Consider the following 21169-nt stretch of genomic DNA (forward strand, 5'->3'; position numbering starts at 1 on the left):
TCAGCTTTGTTAAGAAAGTCTTCTCTAGGTGCCAACATTTTCTTATACTTTTCCGTCCTCCTTAAGCTACCTAACAGAACTTTTCCTTTCCCTAACAGCGCCAACCAGGACGAGCATGTGTTCCTTATAATGCTTTTGGACCATGTTACCATAGCCTTAATAATTTCCCACCTGAGGTTGTGGCATCTGCTTACACACAGACCTCTGCATTTCCATTTATCAATTTTCAGAGAGTCCGGTAATCAAGCTTAATGAATTCAATACTTGGCTGACGTTTGTCCATCACACTCTTCCTGCTTCTAGTCTTACAAATATTCTCCACATTAATGATCAAGGTATCCTCGAAATTTTCAGATCTCCAAGATTACCAGCTCTAATTCACATCTGCAGTCTCTAATTCACGGATATAAAGTTGTAGATTCCATCGAATTTCTACATAGATGACTGTGTTATTTGCAAATAAAGATAGCTTTCTTTATTTCTTTCCAATCTGGAAGCCTTTTCTTTTTTTCACCTAATGCCTGTTAGAGTATCTGCTACAATGTCGAATCAAAGTGTTGAGAAGTGTCTTCTTATTTTGATCTGAGTGGGAAAGAAGTCTTTCATCATTAAGAATGCTATAGGGGTTTTCACAGATGCCCTTTAACAGTTGTAAAAATTCCCTTTTGTTGGTATTCTGTAGTTTTATCAGAAATTGAGGGTTTTGTTTGTATCTGAATCATTTTTTAAATTTGATATTATGAATTAAACTTTGTGGGTTTTTGAGTGTGAAATCAACCCTGCATTCCTAAGATAAATGCCACTTTGTAATATACTAGATCTGCTAAATTTATACTTTTTGCATCTGTATTCATGAGAGGTATTGCTATGTAGTTTTTTTTGTAATGTCTTTGTATGGTTCTGGCATTAAAACTTACTGGTCTTACAAGTTTTCCCACCTCTTCAATTTTCTTTCATTAAAATTGGATAGAATTTACCAGTGCAGCTGACTAGATTTCAAGTTTTCTTTTTTAACTATGACTTCATTTCCATTAAACACAAATCTGAGTTTTCTATATCTTCTTAAATGAGCTTTGATGGTTTGTCTTTTAAGGAATTTTTCCATTTAAATTGCCAAATTGATTGGCATAACATGGTTTATAATACTCTATTACCGTTTCAATTTTTTTTTTTTTGAAGATTTTATTTATTTGACAGACAGAGATTACAAGTAGGCAGAGAGGCAGGCAGGAGAGAGAGAGAAAGAGAGAGAAAGAAGCAGGTTTCCCGCTGAGCAGAAAGCCCGATGCGAGGCTCCATCCCAGGACCCTGAGATCATGACCTGAGCCGAAGGCAGAGGCTTTAACCCAATGAGCCACTCAGGTGCCCCATACCCTTTTAATTTTTATAAAATCTCTATTTATATAACTCCTCTTCATTCCTGATATCAGTGTCTCAATATTTTTTCCTGATCTATTTGAGTAGAATTGAAAATTTCATTCATATTCTCAAAGAACCAGGGTTTGGTTTCAATTATTTTCTCTGTTCTTCTTTTTCACTGAGTTCCACTTTACTTTGGTCTTTAGTATTTTTCTTCTGCTTTACTTTGTTTTTAATACATTCTTCTCTTTTAGTTCATTAAGGGAGTAACTGAGGTCACTGATTTGAGGCTCTTCTTTTCTAACATAGGTGTTTAGTGCTGTAAGTTTCCTCTAAAGTCCTGCTTCAGAGGCATCCCACAAATTCTGCTGTGTTGTATGTTCACTCACTGAAAAGTGCTTTATAATTTCCCTTTGGGTTCTTCTTTGATCCATGGGTTATTGAGAAGTGACTTGGTATCCACATATTTGGGGATTTCCTGAGAAATCCTGTTATATTGATTTCTAATTCAATTCCGCTGTGATTTGAGAAGATATTTAGTATGACTTGAATCTCTTTAAACTTATTGAGACTTGTTGTATATCCTCGAATACGGTCTAATTTTCCACTTGCACTTGAGAAGAATGCCTTTCACTGCCAGAGTGTTTTATAAATGTTAATCAAGTCAAGTTGGCTGATAACACTTTTCAAGTCTACTCTATCTTGGCTAATTTTCTTCTTACATGTTGTCAGTAATTGACAGTATTAAAATCTGACATGTGGGTTTGTCTATTTCCCTTTAAAGTTCCATCAGTTTTTACTTTGTGTATTTAAAGCTGTTAACAGTTATGTAAATGTTTAATACATCTATGTTCTCTTGATTAAATGATCTCATTATAAAATGAACTTCTTTATTCCCAGCGTTATCCTTTGCTCTAATATCTACCTCTTCTGAGAACATATAGCCACGCCAACTTTCCTTTGTAGCATGTACTTCTTTTCCCAACCTATTTGTGTCTTTATAGATTTGTTTTAAGTCAGCATAAAGTTGGGTCCTATTTGTTATTTACTTTTGTTTATTTAATCTATTATCAATCTCAGTCCCTTAATTGAGTCTAGACCATTTACATTTAATTTGCTTTTTGGTGGTTAGGTTTGAGTGTATCACCCTAGTACTTGTTTTCTATGTAGTCCATCTATTGTTTTCTTTCTCTTTCTGCCTTTTTTGGATAATTTTTGGTAATTCCGTCTTATCTCATTTGTTGCCTTACTGGCTATCACTCTGTTATTTTAGTAGTTGCTTTTGGGTTATAGCACATCTCTTATCACACTCTATTGTATCTTCAAGTGTTATTATAACCACTCCACATATAAGAACCCTACAATAGTATACTTCTTTTTCCAATATGACTTTTATTCCATTATTTTCCTGCATTTTACTTTATGTATGGTATAAGCCCCTATTTTTTAAAACAATTATAAAGAGATTTAAGTAAGAACTAAATCTTATATAATTACCCCTCTAGTCACCATTTCTGTACTTTTCATTTCTTTATGTAAATCCAGATTCCCATCTGGAATCAATTTTCTTCTGCCTGAAGGACTTCTTTTAACACTTCTTTTAATGCTGGAAATAGTACAACAAAAGTATAATAAAAAAGGTATAATGAAAAGTCTTTAATTATCTTTTTCCAAGATATTTTTGCTGGGTATAGGTTGATAATTTTTTTCCCCTTAGAATTTTAATGATGTTGCTCCACAGTCTTGTTTGTACTGTTTCCAGGGAAAAAACTGGAATCTGATGTCATTCTTACTATGGTTCCTTTGTAACATTCATTATCTGCTTTCTAAGATTTTCTTTGTTTTATCCAAAGTTCTCTAGAGAAACAGACCAGTAAGAAATATATATACATATATATATATATTTTAAGGAGTTGACTCAGTTATGAAGGCTGGCAAAGTCTAAAATCTACAGGGTAGGCCTGGCAGGCTGGGGAAGCAGGAAACAGTTGATGCTGCATGTCAAGTCCAAAGGTCACCCTGACACAGATTTCCTCCTTGCTGGCAGGTGGAGTGGTGGTCATCTTTCATTCTATTCAGGCCTTCAACTGATTGGAGGGGACCCACCCACATTATAGAGGGCTGTCTGCTTCACTCAAAGTCCACTGATTTAAATATTCTCATCCCAAAACACAAACACCCAGGATAATATTTGACCACATACCTGAGCACCTTGGCCCAGCCAGGTTGACAATATAAAATTAATCATCACACTTTATCACTGGTTTTGAGAAACTTTATTATATAACTTTTTAATATGTCTTTGTTGTAGTTTTTTGTTCTTATTTCATTCTTGAGGTTTAATGAGCTTCTTGGATTTGTTGATAAGTTTTAAGTTTAAATACATTTTAGACCTTATTTCTTCGAATATTTTTTTCCTGTCCCTTTCTCCATCCTTTACCTTCACGGACTCCAATGACCCATGTTTGGGGACTTGAAATTGTCCCACAGTTCATGCTGCTCTTTGCACTTTCCACTTTCTTCTCCCTCCCTCAACACTTTGGATAGTCTCTAATACTAACGGCCTTCAAGGTTATTACTCTTCACTTCTGCAAGGTGTCATCTGCCCTGAATCTTATCTGGTGCGTATTTCCACCCCAGAATTGTAGTATTCAGCACAGAAATTTTATATGGGTCTTTTAAAAATTTTCCATGTCTCTACTTAACTGTATGAACAAAAAGAATTCAGATATAGTAACAGTTCTAAGTCTTTCTTTGTGAATTCCTTTGGGTCAGTTCTGAGTCAGATTCAATTGATTCTTCTTTTCATTATAAATCATGATTTCCTGCCTTTTTCATGGCTGGTAATATTTTAATGTCCAACGTTTGAATTCTGCCCTAAGTGCTGGGTAATTTTGTTTTCTGTAAATCTCCTATAGCTATGTTCTAGGATGCATTAAAGTTAGTAGGAAACTGTTTGAGATTTTTGTTTTGTTCATACGATTTCCTAGGTGAACCTAGAGCACTGCTCAGCTTTGGGCTGATTACTAAGGCAAGACCCTCCTGAGGGCTCTGCCCAGTACCTTATGAAGTATGACTTGTCTAACCTGGCTAGTGGGAACAGCCACAACTTTTAGCCTTGTGTGAAGATGGCTAACCACGGGGTACCCTGGATACTCAAGGGAGACCCTCTGTAGATCTCCAGGGTTCTCTCTTTGTACAACTCTTTCCTCTCCATTACTGTGTCCCATGAACCCTAGCTGCCCTGGTCTCCCCAACTCTTGCTCCATCTCAATGTAGGGAGTCCACTGAACCCCACCTCAGTTCCCCCTGAAGTGTGCCATGGCCAAGAAACTCAAGGCAGCAAGCTGGGGCAAATCCAGGGCTCAGCTCATTTATTTCTCATCTCTCAGGGATGACCATGCTTTGTTGTTTCATATCCGTGTCCATGAAATCGGTTTCCTATTTTGTCTGTCCCCCCGACCCCCTCCCCAACTAACATGCCCCCATACCACCTATCATTGTACAAACAGATTTCCAGGACACTGCTTCCTCTACTGCTGACTTCTTGAAAGAGTAGTCTATGTGCAGTCTTAGCTAAAGGGCCAAAGAGTGAAAAGGACAGTTTATACACTGTAATTTCCTCCGCTTGTGCACCACTCCCTCATCGCTCGGGCTGGTTTTGACTCTAATACGCTGCGCTGAAATTGTTCACTAATGACCGTAATGTCACCACACCCTATAGCCCTTCCTCAGACTTAAGACTGATGATTATTTAACTCTGGTTCTTTTGGCCTCTTATTTGTATTTGACTGTATGATACCATAGAGAACAGCCTGGCTTAGATTCCCTGCCTAATGCAGACGCTAGAATGTAAGCTCCAATGTCTGTCTGTTAATGCATGCTCAGTGCCTAATCACTGGCAGTCATGTAAAAGGTATTCAACTAACACGGGAAGAAGGAATGAAACACAGTTGTGGCTTACTTAGCACCCTTCTTCCTTCTACCACCCATCTCCCTCAACCATCTCCAAACCCACAATTCAGTGGTCTCTCCAATCCAGATCCAAACTTTCTCTAGTCAGCTTGTCGGTTGGCATTTGGATCACTGTTGAAAGTACTGCCAATACCTCAAAATTAGCATGTCCAAAGCCAAATTCATCATTTATCTTCAAATTGCCTGTCATGTTCTCCTTACTTTTTATAATTCACTCAGTCACTAGGCTAGAAACTTAAGGCCCACTTGACTCATCTCTTCCCTTCCTTCCTCTAATGATGCAATGCGACTTTCACTGTTACGGAATCAATCATGCCTGCCCCTAACCTTCCATCCCCACAATTAACAGTTCCTACTGGATCCGCTCTCCGTGCTGCAGGCCTCTCTCAGAAGCTCCTTCAGTGTCAGGTCATGACACACCCTAACCTCTGTATCCCCGGCCTCAACCCCATAAGATCTCTGTTCTCTGAATGCTTCCTAATCCCTCCTCTCCTCACTCCATTCCCCTCTGCTCAGGTACTTGTCACCACAAGGGAAGGGCCTCGTGGTGACATCCTCTATGTCCTCTATATCCTCCAGACATCCTCTATGCCTTCTTCAACTTCTCACATCAGAAATGGCCCTTTTCAGCTTTCTCATGTTTATCATCAAGTACAGCACATATCCTGCTGTCCTAGCACCTGTCCTATGTTAATATTAAACATGCAACAAGTATCAACTGTTTGTCACTAGAAAACTTATCTTTTGGGGCGCCCAGGTGGCTCAGTGTGGTTAAGCCTCTGCCTTCAGCTCAGGTCATGATCTCAGGGTCCTGGGATCGAGCCCCGCATCAGGCTCTCTACTCAGCAGGGAGCCCGCTTCCCTCTCTTTCTCTGCCTGCCTCTCTGCCTACTTGTGATCTCTCTCTCTCTGCCAAATAATAAATAAAATCTTAAAAAAAAAAAAAAAAAGAAAAGAAAAGAAAACTTGTCTTTCTAGCCTGACTGTAAACTTCTTGCAGTCAGAGAACTTCAAAATGGCCTCCAAAAAGTCACTGTGCCTGGTTCAGGATAATGACAACTCATAGACGCTTGATATCCAAAATGTCAGGCAACTTAACTTTTAACGCAACAGAAAAATCAACTAGCACACAATGATACTCTTAGTTCCAGTAAAGGAACACATTCAAAATTTAATAAAGATATAAAACTTACAATTTACAAATAATTACAGTATTATTTAGAGATAATTTTTTTTATATTACAATTCAAAACTGCCTTTTCTAGCAATAGTGTTTCTGATTTATGCCTCTGGTAAGTGAAAAAGAGTACATTTTGTATTACTTTCACACATTGTAGGGAAAGATATTTTGTTTGAAAAGAATTACTAAGTTAGTAGGGTTTGTATCATTTCATGACCCATTTCTCCAAAGATAGCCACAACTTTACCAACAATCAGCAAATACTATTCTCATCGCAAATCCTAAGCCTTAGGTACCACTAAACTTCACTTGGACTTGAACTGGCCCCCTACCTCTATCACAAGCTGTGTAACAATAGCCACGTCACCATACCTCTGAGCCTCAGATGACTTAAAGACAGAATCTGGGGCGAGGGGGTGGGGAGGGGAGATCTTACCTGCCATGCAAGGCCATTATAAGGCTCACAGAAGTATGATACTTTATGCAAAAACAGAATTCAAGTTACTATTGCCTCTTACGCACTCAAAAAAATCTGGAGCTATGCCCAAACTCTATGCTATCTGTGCTATCTCTGCCCTTAGAAGCTTACACCCCAGGTTGAGGGACAGAAATGTAGACAGCAGTGTAGCAGGCACTCAGTGACAGAAATGCGGACGATATAGAGTGGGGGAGAAGGGAGTGCTCAGTTCTGTCTTAGGGAAAAGGAAACTAGAAATGGCTTTACATGAAAGGTCCATCTTGAGCTCTGCTCACCCTCTGTCGTTTAACCAATTATCATGAACACTTTATTCTTTTCTTCATCCTTCAATGATGCTATGTCTCTATTGTTTTACAAGTCCACAGTTTCTCTTCTACAATTCTAAAATCTGAAGAGCTCTAAAAACCCAACTTACTTGATGGCAAATCCTGATCCTAACAGCGGTAAGGCTCTTCTTGGTCATCAGTACTTTTTTTTTTTTTAAGATTTTATTTATTTATTTGACAGAGAGGTCACAAGTAGACAGAGAGGCAGGCAGAGAGAGAGAGGGAAGCAGGCTCCCTGCTGAGCACAGAGCCTGATGCGGGGCTCGATCCCAGGACCCTGGGATCATGACCTGAGCCGAAAGCAGAGGCTTTAACCCACTGAGCCACCCAGGCGCCCCAGTACTTTTTCTACTTGATAGGAAATCCTAGGTAATGATTCCATCACCCACCCATCACCTAAAGCAGGACTGGAGCCATCTTCGGCTTCGTTCTTGCTCACCTTCCAAACCCAATGAGCCACTAAGTGCGCTCTCACTCCCTCTTCCTTGTGGTGATGGCCTCTCTTGCTCACTGTGGGATGTCTGGCGGTGTCCCTGGCATCCACCCAACAGAAGCCAGTAGCCGCCTCCCCTAGTTGTGACAATGGGAAGTCTCTCCTGATTGAGAACCACTGCCTAGACTGACTTCTCGGCCAAATCTAGAAACAACATAATCTGGTCAATGGTTCCTGCACTGACTCTCCTCCAGACGGGAGCTCTGAGGAAACAAGATTCAGCCCATGAGCTGAACTGCTGAGGGAGTGTATGACCAACACAAGCAGGCCAGAGTGGCTCCTCCAGGGAGATGAGTGCTCAGTGAGCCTGAGACGAAGCTATTTTGTTACAGTACCAGAACTCCAGGTTTCACCATTAGTTTGTACTAATAGTCTCCTGAGCCTGACTTGTCCACTGGCACTGAAATATCCAACTAGAGAGATACAGGGTACAGATAAACCCTCCGCACTCTATTTTGAAAAAGATAACACCCAAACATAAATAAACGGACTGAAACATTAACCACAAATAGAAGGGGGGGGTCCCTCAAACAGCATAAGAACCTAGAACACTTTGGGGGTAAGAAAGAGAAAGCGGTAGAAACCTGCACAGTACCCACCTGTGGTCGACACGACGTTCTCGGGACTTTCACTGCAGAGCTTTGACAACAGACTGGTCTTCCCAGAGCCCGTAAGGCCTATGCAAACCAAGTCATATTCAGGTCGTGCAGGCGGTGGTCCCTTGCAGCAGAGTGCTCTGAAACACTGCCAAGAGAAGGGGGAAATGAGGCTCTTTTAAATAAGACTGGACACAAAGCTTAGTAACATTTACAATGACTAAGTATGAAGAAGTAATTAAATAACCTATTCATTTTAAGTTGGAAAGGTAACTTCAGGATGGAGAAACCCGGAAGACACCACCTAACCAAGTGATCAAAGTTACTATCCCCAGGAACAAGACCTATGTGGACCTCAAGGCTCCCCTCCTGCTGCCAACAGGGACCCTGCGAGGGGCACGACATCCTTGCTCAGCTTTCCCACCAAAAATGCACAGCCGCAATCTAAGTACGATACACTCTGAGGAGTGTTCCACGAGATAGCTGGCCAATTCTCTAAAATCTCAGTGTCTTAAAAATCAAAGAAATGCTGAGGAACTGTTCTAGGTTAGAGAAGACTAGAAACAGGATAACCAAATGCAATGCCTTCTGAATCGGACCAGAGCAACAGGTGGAGGAAAATGGCAGAAGTGACACTTGGACAACAGGTGAGGGCTGACCAGAGACACATAATAGACAACACTGTTGCCTGCGGTCATGTTTCCTGAATTTAATCACTGTACTGTGCTTTATAAAAGGAAAATCCTTGTTCTGAGAAAACACACACTAATCAAGTATTTAGAGATGAAGGGACTTGATGTCCATGACTAATAGATTAAAAAAAGAAAGAAAGAAAGAAAGAAATTTTCTTAAAGAAAATTTCTAAATCTGTGTCTATCCTCAGCTTTATTTGGTGAGGAGTGTATAAGGCCAACATGATACAATGTTAATGACCAGTGAAACAGAGAGTCACAGCAAAATTCTTTGTATTTGCCTTTCAACTCTGGTATTTGAAAATAAAAAGCCTTCACACATCATTCAATGGAGTCCCTGTATATATCACTGCCATCTTGAGCCATGCCAAATTCTCTTTCAGGTCAACTGACCTCAGGGTGCTATGAACCATTGTGCAGTCTGGGCATGGCAAGAACCTGTTTGCTCTCCAAGAGTTATTAAAGGGAGGGAGATTTAGGAGACCAGAAATTAGGTAGTTTGTGATCTTTCTGCCTACTTTACATTCATTTATTAGGGGCCAATTCTGTGCCGACTTACAGAGCCTGAAATATTTAGGTCCTCAATCGTTCAGGAGAGAAACAGAGGGAGGGAGACCTACGGACTGCTAGATCATCTGGAGATCCTGAGAGAAGAGACCTATAAAAAGTCTGTGCTAATTCTCATTCAGATAAAATCGGAGGCCTAACTGGCTCTTTCATAAGTCAAGCTTGACTAGTTTTCTCTCCTCTTTTTCCTACCTAGTCAGTCAGCAAGTCCATTCCTCCTCTGAAATAGCTCTAGAACTTGTCCGCTTCTCTGTAGTCCAAGCCACCATCACCTGGACAACACCAACACTCTCCCCCTGTCCCCAGTATATTCTCTCTTGCCCTCTCTGTTCTCCATGGCAGCCACCATGAAGGTTTGTAAAAACAAAATCTGATCTTGTCTATTTAACCCCCTTCAGGGAGCTCCCACTGTTCTAGGGTCCAAACCCTTATGATCTACAGGGTCTTCCAAAGTCTGCATAATCTGCTCTACCAAACCCCACCCTCCTGCCTTTGCCCAGCCTCTTCTCCCATCCCTTTCCACTCACTCCTCCCTCTACTCTGTCCCCGGCCACACAGGCACTCTTATACCTCCAGGCACTCCCAGATGCCATTCCCTCTTGCCCTGGCTCTTGGCTGAGTGAACTCGCCAGCTCTCAGGTCCCAGCTTCAGCACCCATTCTCCAGGGGCACCTGATCCGATCCTTGGAGAATGTTAGCAATTTGTGTCAAGGTCTCCCAGCACGTTTGTCAAGTCATCATTTGACACTACAGTTTCCTATTTACTACTAAACCATCTCTTTCCATCTTCATCCCAGTGTCCCCAGGGCTTAGCAGAAGACAGCATAGAATCTACCTTCAATGAATAAATGTTGAATGAAGAACCCACGACACTGACATTTCACTGAAGAAAAAAGAAAATGTAAAAACTACTAGGAAGCTTCATCTAGTCTCTCCTGAACGCCTCATATTTTCAAGAAAATAGTATCAAAATAAGAGGAAACCTTGACCATTTCATTTCCCTTCAATGCCAGAAGTTAGTTCAGTTCTCAAGAGTAATTTTGCCATACAGGGTCTACTTTCCCGGTATAATAGACCTTTTTTTGTCCTCAGTTCACTTCTCGGCTTTTAAGAGGCTCTGCCCACTTCTGGTAAACAATTCTGTGATCATCTAATCCATATTCTTCACAAATTTATTAAACTCTAATCCTATTTCCGCTCCGTCTTTTCAAGCCTGAGGAGCCCTAATTACTTCAGTCTGCGTGCATACAGCAACCCCTCCTGCTCTCTCATATTAGTTGCTGTTCTTTGGCATTAAACTTGAGTTCCATTATGCCTTCTCCTACAAGATTAATGACCACAACTCTGAAGAGCACCCTAGATGCCAACGCATCATATCCTGGATTCCCATGAAGGTTGGTTGATAGTGGCACTTTCTGCAAACTCTATCCCTGAGTCTCCTGGACTGGTGGTGAGTTTTTCGAAGAAGCAGATGTATATATGCATGTGCACGTACACGCACAGATACGTGTGCTCCCCCAAAGAGGACCACCGGCTAGCAGCTATTCACTTGGGAGAGTTCTGGCACGTTCAACTACGTCAGGCAACACCACTAATCACACTGTGGTTTCTTTCATTGGGCTACTTTGATCTTCACTGGGCAAAAAGGGAGAGACCTTATTCCTGATCCCGACTATCCCTTTCTTGTTCAGCTCCTCTCCCAGAATTCCCTCAGACCATCTCCTGGAGGGAGACTGACACAACTAACCTGGTCCAAACAATCAAATCTTAAATAGAAAACAAAATTGTAGGTGACTGCTGTATTGCCCTGTTTACGTTGTTCACATACCAGTATTACTCGATATACTTTGAAATTCCAAATTTCACCTTCATGCTCTTTTTAAAATCCAGAATATAAAAGCATTCATGGCCAAACTCATTAATATCTAGATCACCTGTTAATTTTCTCTAGGTCGCTAAGGCATTTTGGACATGAAAAGCCATTTAGCAGTGATGCTGTAATCCACACGTGTGTTTCATCTTTCTCTAGATTCTCCACAGTGATGTTTAAGACACCTTATAGGACATCTCTCCTCTCCCCTCCAGTCTCTTTCCTGAATTCCAGGCTCTGTATTTTCAACTGTTCTGGAACAACCCAAACTTAAATCTGAATAAAACAAAAGCCTTCCCCCACCCCCCACCCCCAAAAACACAGTCTATGGAAATCAGGTATTTTGGAGCATAAAAGGCATAAAGGTTAGATTGACAATCATTACAAGACAGAATCTTTGAAATAAATCACAGAACCTTTGAATATTTATTTGAAATAAATAAATCCTATGCTTGGCAGGAATTGTGTCAGATTTTGAGCCAACAAAATAAGGCTTTTAAAAATATTCTATTTCAAAATGGGAAAAGAATGTTCATGTTTTTTTGAGTCAGTTCCTAAAAACTGTACAGTCTTCACTTGTTTTTCATTTTAAAACTTAATGAAGCTTTGGATCTCATAGTCAATTTACTTAAAATTACTCATTTTGGCCTCTAGACTATACTGTACCAAAGTTCATTGTGTCTGTCTCCTACAGCAGCTCTCGCATTGTTAAGAGTAAGCCCCTTTCACTGTTGTACAATGCTAAACACAATGCCGTCGGCAGTCCTGACAGCGAGCGGCAAACTCAGGCTTCATTCCCAGGCCAGACACTAAGGCATTGTGTGACTCTGTTCAGGCTCCATAAACCTATCCATGCTTCAGTTTCCCCATGATTAACCAGTAACGTTTTAACACTATCTGCCACTTCCTTTCTTTAGGAGGATGTTCTGAGCCATCAGTTCAATGCATTTTGCTACAAGAAAGGCACCATACAAATAAATAACCGTTCGTCAGGATGCTTATTATCCTAATGTATCCTAGGTGATAGTTTCCTTGGGCGAGGGTCTGGCAGCCCACATGCTGGTGCTTTCCTTAACCAACCCATAGCAGCTTCCACAGGCTCCGTACACTTCCACTCCAACCCAAGACACTAAAGACACACAACCCTAGGCCCTCACTTGCAGCATGGACTAGAGAACAGGGTGAGTCTGCATTATAACTATGGGATGGCGGCAAGGGCGGTGGGGGGTGTTGTGCATGCGTGTTTAGCCAAGGTCATGGTCTCTTGTCTAGACTGCTTCAGTTCACAGGTCTTTTCACACAGGGTCTGTTATGACTTGTTCCTTTTCAAAAGGACCTAGTGTATCTGGGATGCAGGATATTTCCCCTTAGCGTGTGTCTATAAGCTTCTACTGATGTTGTACACGAGGAAACCACAGTGTGCCAAGGTCTTGAGAGAGGGCAAAGACCGGAATCACCAGAAATCTGTGTCACAGACTTCGGACAAATCATATAATCTTTAGCTGAAAGGTGGACTAACTAAAAAGACAAACAAAAGCCTCAGCAATATTTGCTTAAAGGAGAACGATCGCATGGACCAAGGTAAGGGGAAGCCAAAGATTAAATTGTGAAGGTCAAATGAGAACTTGCATCTCAGACGGGTGGCCTAGCACTAAGGCAGCAAGATGACCTTTAAATGTCCCCATTTCCATTGGGGACAGTGGCAGATGTCTTGCTAGGTCTGGGAGAGCACCATACATGATAGGTACACAGAGAATAAGGGCTCCACAAACTGGCACTATCAAGCACTCAGTAAGCACGTCCCCAGAGATCTCGTTTCCCTCTCCATCTCCCACTTAAAGGCCCCGGCTACCCTCCCACTCACTCACTAGTTCCTCCAGCAGCCTGGGCACTTCAGGCTCAGACCATGTGCCCGAGGAAGGGAAGGCTCTTCCAACTCTTTCTACTTGGCAAATTCCTAGTCAAAGTTCTGTTCCCAGGACACCTCCTCTGGAAAGTCTTCTCTGGTTGCCATAGAGAATTAATCCCTTCTTTCACTCCCTGGTTTGTTATACACAGTTCTGGTGCTGCAGTAAATACCAGGCCACATGTACTTTGTTTTGTTTTTTCCTAATTGTAAGAAATAGTAGATGACAGAATTACATGCACCAACCCAAAGACCTATTCATCCTGGATTCATAAAGTCTGATTTTACAGTTACCAAGGTTGGCCAGGCAGCAAAGCGGAGAAGCAGACCCGTCTTTCCACTTCTCGATTCTGCCTCAAAATCCTCCCCCTCCCACAATGGCCCCTGCATTGCCGGGATTTCCTACCATCCCATGTCCCTGAATCCCTAGCCTTTGGGAACATGGCATTTGTTTCAATCAATGCTCTGTTTTTCATCATGAATACATGATTTTATTCTAAGCGTGATTTCAATTTGATTGAAGCTCTGTATAGTTGCTGGTAAATGTTCTTCAGCAGCTCTGGGAGTTCCCCAGGGCCACAGAGTCACTGCCTGAACTCCACACTATCTCCTCCGTATTTAAATACGGGTCTCACTAACTCAAAACCAGAGATTTCCAATAGCAAATAACCAAGACTTTCGGTAGAGTCCCAGGACGGGCCCTGCCACTGTACTCCATAAATACTTGCCAGATGCACGCAACACCAATTAGTTGGAATCTAAAACCAAAAGACAATTTGCCCATAACTTGAAGTGGATTTATTTCTTAGACTGGTTTTAAAACCAAAAAGTCACCTGTACATTCTGACCCTCACTCTCACGATGGAAGCAGCTTTTAAAAGGAAGTCAACTTCTAGAAGTATTTTCTAACACTAACCAATTAATAAATAAAATTAATAAAAGTCCAATTAATAAAATACTTAGTATTTAAATATCTAAAATTGTAGGATTTAAAATAAAATATTTTCTAAGTCCATAATAGTCAAATGTGGGTCTGTCTTTGGAAGCTACAACCAAAATGGGTCATAAGGTTTATAAAGCTACTTAAACTTCTGGAAAAGACACGAGGAAGGACAGGTACCCCCAAAACTTAAAAACGAGGCCAAATGTCGCTAACACTATTCAGCACCCAATAGAAGTGACGCATGTACTAATTCACTTACTCCTTGAACCCATTGAGAAGGGCACTATGTGCTTCCCATTTTCAGATAAGGAAGCCGAGGCCCAGAGGTGGCAAATGACTTGCCTTCAGTGGAACCAGGACCAGAAGCCGCTAAAGTCTGAGGGGGTGCCACGCAGAGGAGACATGAGCAGCATCCAGTATAGAGGGAACACAGACACACAACAATGTGACAGACTCAGAAGTGACAGAGTGGAGCTCCAACCAGGGCTGCTTGGCTCTAGAGCACCTACGTACTCACGTCCTCTCAGCCTTGGTGCCACCGAGGCCAGACTCGAGGATCAGAGCCCCAGACACAGGTGTTTCCATGGTTTTGAGGGAATGAGAGCACGTTAAGGAAGTCTGTCTGCATGAGAGAACAGACACTTGGCAGGAGAAGGGGACGATACAAGCGTTGACACTGCTTCCTTCCTTGCACTGTTAAGTTTATGGTTCAAGGACCCGCATCTTCCTCCCAGTAGAGCTGGAGGAACTGCTTCCTGCGGGGCTGAGTTAGGGAGCAGGGAAGGAGGCAAGGGGATAGGCTGAGAGGAAGGTGGGGGGGGGGGGGGGGGGCTGAAGAGTTGCTGGCTTCTCTGCCCTGCTGTCTGCTGCTTTCACTTAACCATTTTTTGTCCTCTGGCAAGGACAAAGCTTGTCTATTAAGAGAAGCCCACGCTAGCTGCAGAGATTTCTGATTCTAAGCACGGTAGCAAGGGGGAGAAAAAGCTCTAAACAGGGGCACCTGGGTGGCTCAGTGGGTTAAAGCCTCTGCTTTCGGCTCAGGTCGTGATCCCAGCGTCCTGGGATCGAGCCCCGCATCGGGCTCTCTGCTCAGCGGGGAGCCTGCTTCCCCCCCTATGATCTCTCTCTGTCAAATAAATAAATAAAATCTTTAAAAAAATAAAAATAAAAAAGCTCTAAACAGTCCTCAATTTTTTCCCTTAAAATACAGGTATATGTAAATTATCCCTCAGTAAAGTAAATACGTCAGCAAATACTAACCCAAATAAACTGTAATGGGGGAGAGTATGGAGAAAATACATGAATAAACTGAGATGTGTGGAAATACACGGGAAGGAGACAATCTATGATAAACATGCCATCTCTCAGCTAGTTCTTTCCTTCCACCTTTAAGAAAAATGAATTTCAAATCTGCCCCAATGTCTTGGAATAAACCAATGGTTCTTGCAAAGAAGCGAACAGAAGGGACATTCAAGTGGCACCTATAGCAACAGAAGGAAGGAGCAGGGAGTCCGCGCAGACCGTGATGAGGCCCCTGGCCACCAGGCAGATGCCAACAGAAGACTCTTCCTCATGTCACCAGAGCAATCCACTTTTCAAGGTGAAAAATCCTGCGGCCCTTTAAGACCCTACTGGGAAAAACAATAAATTGTTTTTACAGAAGATGGGTCAAACCTTTCGGCCATGTGGGCTGCTCCAAGCTCACTGATGAAGGCTTTGGCCCGGAATTGTCCCAGGGCTGAGGCTTCTAGCCAATACATCACACTGCCTTGGGACACTAAGTCTGTCTTTGCCTTACCCTTTGTATTTCTCAATCCACATTCCTTTTTGGGGTGAAATACTCCATTATTTCTGCTTTGTTCTGGGCTGTCTCCTGTCTCTGTCCCTATTAACTCGTGGCAACAAAAGAAACAAACAGAAGCAGGGGATTTCATGCTTAGCAGCTATAGACACTGGCCTCCCGGCTTTGCAGAGGAGCAGACATCTGAGACCCTGAATGGAAGAGAGTGCCGCTGCGCTGAGCCCGACCAGGGACCCACGTGGCTCCCAGCCTGTGCATCGGTCATCCCTGATGGGCGGCATTCACCAGCCCTGGTACGAGCATCTCACGATGAACCAAAAGTGTGGTTTTAAAAGTTAGGGCCTTCATCTGATAATCAGATTTAAAGAGACTCTAATTCAAGACATTCCTATGTTCCTAGCTCTCCACAATTTTAGGACTTCTCACACTGAAAATCAATCAAGGGGGAGAAATATATATATATTTTTTAAACTAAAACTCAAAAACGCAGCTAAGTAGAAGATAAAGGTCTCATTTTTACTACGTAATGCTTCTCTTATAATGGCTAGATGAAATATTTCTATCGATATTTAAAATAACAGAATAATCCAATAAAATCAGCAGAAAATTCCCAGCATGACTGTGGATAATAAGATTCAAGCTTTATGTGCATATTCACACACGTACTCAAGGGCTTCACTGAGTCAATTTCAGACCATATATTTTTTTTCCCCCTAAAGAGCCAAGAAATACAAAATTTAGCTGAAAATGAATGATTAATGCATTTTGTATTAAACCTCATTTTTGGTCACTATCTGAACACAACATTTCTCAATGGGAAGTGGGGGATAAAAATATATAAACAGTTTTAATATTCATTACCAAAGACATCTTCCTATACTTTGTATACTTAGGAAGAGTAAGGGAGTGGAGACATTTAAAAAGAGCTAGGCTCCCTAAGTAGACCTTCAGGTGGATTTAAGTATCCTCCAAAAAATCCTAGAAGAGATCCTAACAAAGCAAATTCTCTCTGCTCTTGGTGCTTTTGGAGCTGGGGAGCACTGTAACAGAAGAGAGCAAAACAAATCAAACTCGTGTTGCCTTTCTGGTAGCCCCTAACAGTGGATATCCTATCCCCAGATTTCAGGAAAAAACAGAGCATTCTTTCACTTAACAATCTTGGGCTCCATAAAGATGGACCTGAGGCCTACATATTCCATCAGTCACCAATTCCGTCCCAATCGGTATCTCTGATCCCCCGCTCTTCTCAGCCCTAAAGCCTTTGTTCAAAACATCTCCATTATCTTCTAGATAACACAGTTTGTTCTCACAACTGGTCTCCTTACCTCAGGTTTACCAGACTCTGATTCAGTCTCCAAAATGCTAACAATGACCTCTTAAACACGTCAAGTCATTCCCATGATTTCAAATCTTTCCATGACCATCTAGAACTGTCAGAATAAAGTCCAAGCTCCTTATCTAAGCAGAGAGGCGCCTTATGATCTGGACTTTACCTTTATTTGTGGTCTCCAATGGCTGCTCAAGGGATCCTATGAGATAATGGTTGTAATGTTTGTAAAGCACTTAAACCAGGGTTCAAGACACAAAATTTAAAATTGTATTTTCTGTTTATGATGTATAGGAGATGACTTTCCACCATATTCATGACCCCCATGGTAGCCATATGTGCACAAGTCCTGTTCCAGTCTCTTTCATGCTCCAAGTGCAAGGACCTGGCCCTCTGCCCATACATCATGCTCACAGTCTTCCTCTAGCTGGCTCCTAGTCACCCTTCGAAACTCAGTTCCGTGATCTTTTTTTTTTTCCCCCAGAAAGACTTCTGTGCCCACAGTCTGATTTAGATGATCTTCTTTAACTCCCTTAGCCCCTTTTCTATTCCACCGTCCCACCACTTCTCATTCTGTGAAGTTCATTTCCAGTCCATACTCCCCCCACCAGATTTGGAGCCCTGAATGTAGGCACCACTTCTAATTCAACTTTGGAACTTCAGTGGCTGACACAGCATCCACCACATGGCTGATAAGCTCCCCAGGGATTAATTAAGTACCTGACTTTATTAAGTGCATGGTCAGACAAGCCCGAGACGGAGTCACACTGGGATCTGGAGAAGTTATTTCAGAAATAACTGAATCCTAATTCAGAAACAGGATCATCTCACAGATTGGTGCACACAGTCAACGCGGTACAAGGTACAAATGCTCTCAACAGTGCTCCATTAGTACGTATTACCATGATGACTTACGAGATTTCTCACCTAGGGCTGTTTTCCTAAAGGGAACAGATTTTTCTGACCAATCGGGATTCTTCTCAGGGTAGATAATTAAAAAGAATTAATTCAGGGTTTGGATTTATTTTATTATCCATTTGGTCAAAGTTATTATATATATATATATATACATATATATTATATATATACATGATATACCAAATGCCAGTGGTGACTAAGGACATGTAAGACAGTCCTTTGGTTTGCTCTAACAGACATTAAAAGGGAGCACGACATGATGTATAGTGGGACCATCACTGGATTTTTTTTTTTTTTTTTTTCACCTGAGAGGAGAAAACTCCTATGAAACAGCTTTTAAACATCACTGGTATATCTTAACAGCTAACCCAACTCTCTGCATGTGAATCTCCTATGTGGATGTGGACCTAGACAAAGGCATAATAGGGAGTAAAGGTTCTGTAACCAGTGTGTATCCTCCAATCTCGTTGCTGTTAACTGCTGACAAAGATGAATGTTCACTACGGTCTAGCGCTGAAGAACCAATACAGTGAATGAGACGTGATCTCGCCTCACACATCATCCCACGTGTCAGACAGATTCTGACTGCGGAGTCTGCACTGGTGAGGAAGGAGGAGGGGAGGGCACAGCTGGATAGTTCAGAGCTGCAGCTGAGCTGGCAGCAGTGGTAGTTCAAGCCATCTTCTCACTTTTGAAGCTGGAATTAATCGGAGAGTTATTTAAAGGTGTGTCTCATTAAAGAGGCACTTTCCGGCCACTGTTGAACTTCACAGAGGCTGACCACCTGAGGTCATCGGAGGTATCACGAGGCTTCTCTCAGCAACCACACACCTCACTGATCAAAAATGAAATACCAACAAAAACAATCTTCTGTTCCCTCAGAATATTCAAAGTAGCACGTGGACTTTATATTAAAAACATCTTTATTATTTGCTCTATTTAATTCCCTGGAATACAGCAAAAATGCCTTAAATTATGTCCCCATATAAATTATATAAACAATACAGGTTCCATTTAGCGGGCTGGCGAAGATATCAGAGGGATCTGTGGTCCTGACCTACTTTTCTGAAGTCTTACTATAATCAAACCTGATCAACTTTTCTTTTCTTTTTTTCGTGGCGGTGGGGGGGAGAGTTAAATAAGCACCAACTCCCATCAAAGGAGTTCTCAAGCTACCAAGAAAATATGATAATTGAACATCCTAAGTGGTTTTTTCCAAAGGAGTGTCCTTTTTCTTTTATACCAGACAGGAGTCTGGTTGTAAATGGCAGGGGATAATTCCCAGAACGGATGAGAAGCTCAAGAACAGCCAGAACCACGGCAGCCCATGGTGACATGGCAGCAACCCCCAGTTTAGGAGTTGCCATTTGTACTAACTAGTTGGCACGCTGCACCCAAGTCCACCGCAGTGTAAGGATGACCTCTGACTGCACCAGCCAGGTGCCAACAAGCATCAGGCTGGACCATCCAACTGGATGAACCCTGGCTTCATGCTGGGGTCCTGGCTGCCAGGGAGCAGAGAACAAAAATGGCTGTCCCCTACCTCCAGCAACAAAAGGAGGGAGCCCTGACGCCAAGCTCCTGCGGGACTACAAATAGAGCACTCATTTGTAGGGTAGCCAAAAACAGTAACAACTACACATTTTGTCCTTTGGCCCAACAGACAGCAGACTTTTTCTATTATTACAATTTAAAGAACATAAAATACAACAGCATTTGTTGGTCTTCCAATTCCACGGATTTAATCTGAAAGAATATGCCAGACTCTCAGGAATGGCGAAGAAGAGTCCAGCTGACTCAAGGCAGAGGGCAGGATGGAAGCTAAGAGAAAATCTGGCTGGGATTTTCCTGCGCAAACACATCTGCCCTCTTAATGTCCCGTGTATACACTCACAGCTCTCCTAACCTACATGCATTCTCTGCTTTCTCTCCATCATCCTACCGCTCTGTTCTTACACATACAACGGTGGGGCCTGGCTGGGTATATACAGAAGGCTAACGCCTGTCTCCTCTGATGTCCACACTCGCATATTCTCGCTTCCCTTTCACTTTAGTCTCTTGGTGGAAAATGGGACAGGGCAGGCTTGGAGATGTGTGCTGCACATAACTTTTGTTAGTTAAAAACAAAAATTCAATCAGGGAGCTGTCCGTGCTATAGCTTGTCACTAGAAACACAAATCCCCTAAGGATGTGTGACCGGGCTGTTTTTTGTTTTTGTTCTTTAATAGACCATTCTGGTGTTCAACGTATTTGTCTAATGTATAATCCTTCCAGTCTCCCTTTTCTGGCTTGCAAATCACAGCATAATCATGAAGCAACTGTTGCAACAAAAAACTACTCATCTGGAACACACACACACACACACACAAAATGAGCAATCATTTTTATGGTTTGCAAAAAAAAATTAAAAATCTTAAAAACCATGGTCTTTGGCTGACAAAGTCAGCTTTCCCAAAAGGATAAAATCTGAATGCCTGCAGTAAACAGGCATGTTAAAGAACAACCAACAATATGGAGAAGAAGGTTGGTAGGAAAAGCATTTGATTAAATGTGTTGTTGTTGTTGTTGTTGTTGTTTTAACACATTTTGTCTCATTTGGTGAATCTGTGGAAGTAATTTATGGCAGTCTGTGTGAGGAATTATGACTCCACCTGAATGGACTCTGTAGTTCCCCATGGCTCTCCATAAGCAGGAGAGGCTACACTCATGACTCTTCAGATCTAGTGTTAGAATCGATT

General features: G+C 41.9%; 1 protein-coding gene across 2 annotated transcripts in view; it reads right to left on the reverse strand.

The window, feature by feature from the left end:
* Window positions 1–21169, reverse strand: part of ARL15 (ADP ribosylation factor like GTPase 15) — a 397345-nt gene that overhangs the window by 249480 nt on the left and 126696 nt on the right. For both annotated transcript variants that reach the window (XM_032851465.1, XM_032851464.1), the window contains one exon: window positions 8411–8555. In XM_032851465.1, the coding sequence (XP_032707356.1) occupies window positions 8411–8555 (145 nt within the window). The remainder of the gene's footprint in view (window positions 1–8410; window positions 8556–21169) is intronic.

This window comes from Lontra canadensis, unplaced genomic scaffold (genome assembly GCF_010015895.1).
Source record: "Lontra canadensis isolate GAN:19392208 unplaced genomic scaffold, GSC_riverotter_1.0 scaffold5, whole genome shotgun sequence".
Taxonomy (NCBI): domain Eukaryota; kingdom Metazoa; phylum Chordata; class Mammalia; order Carnivora; family Mustelidae; genus Lontra; species Lontra canadensis.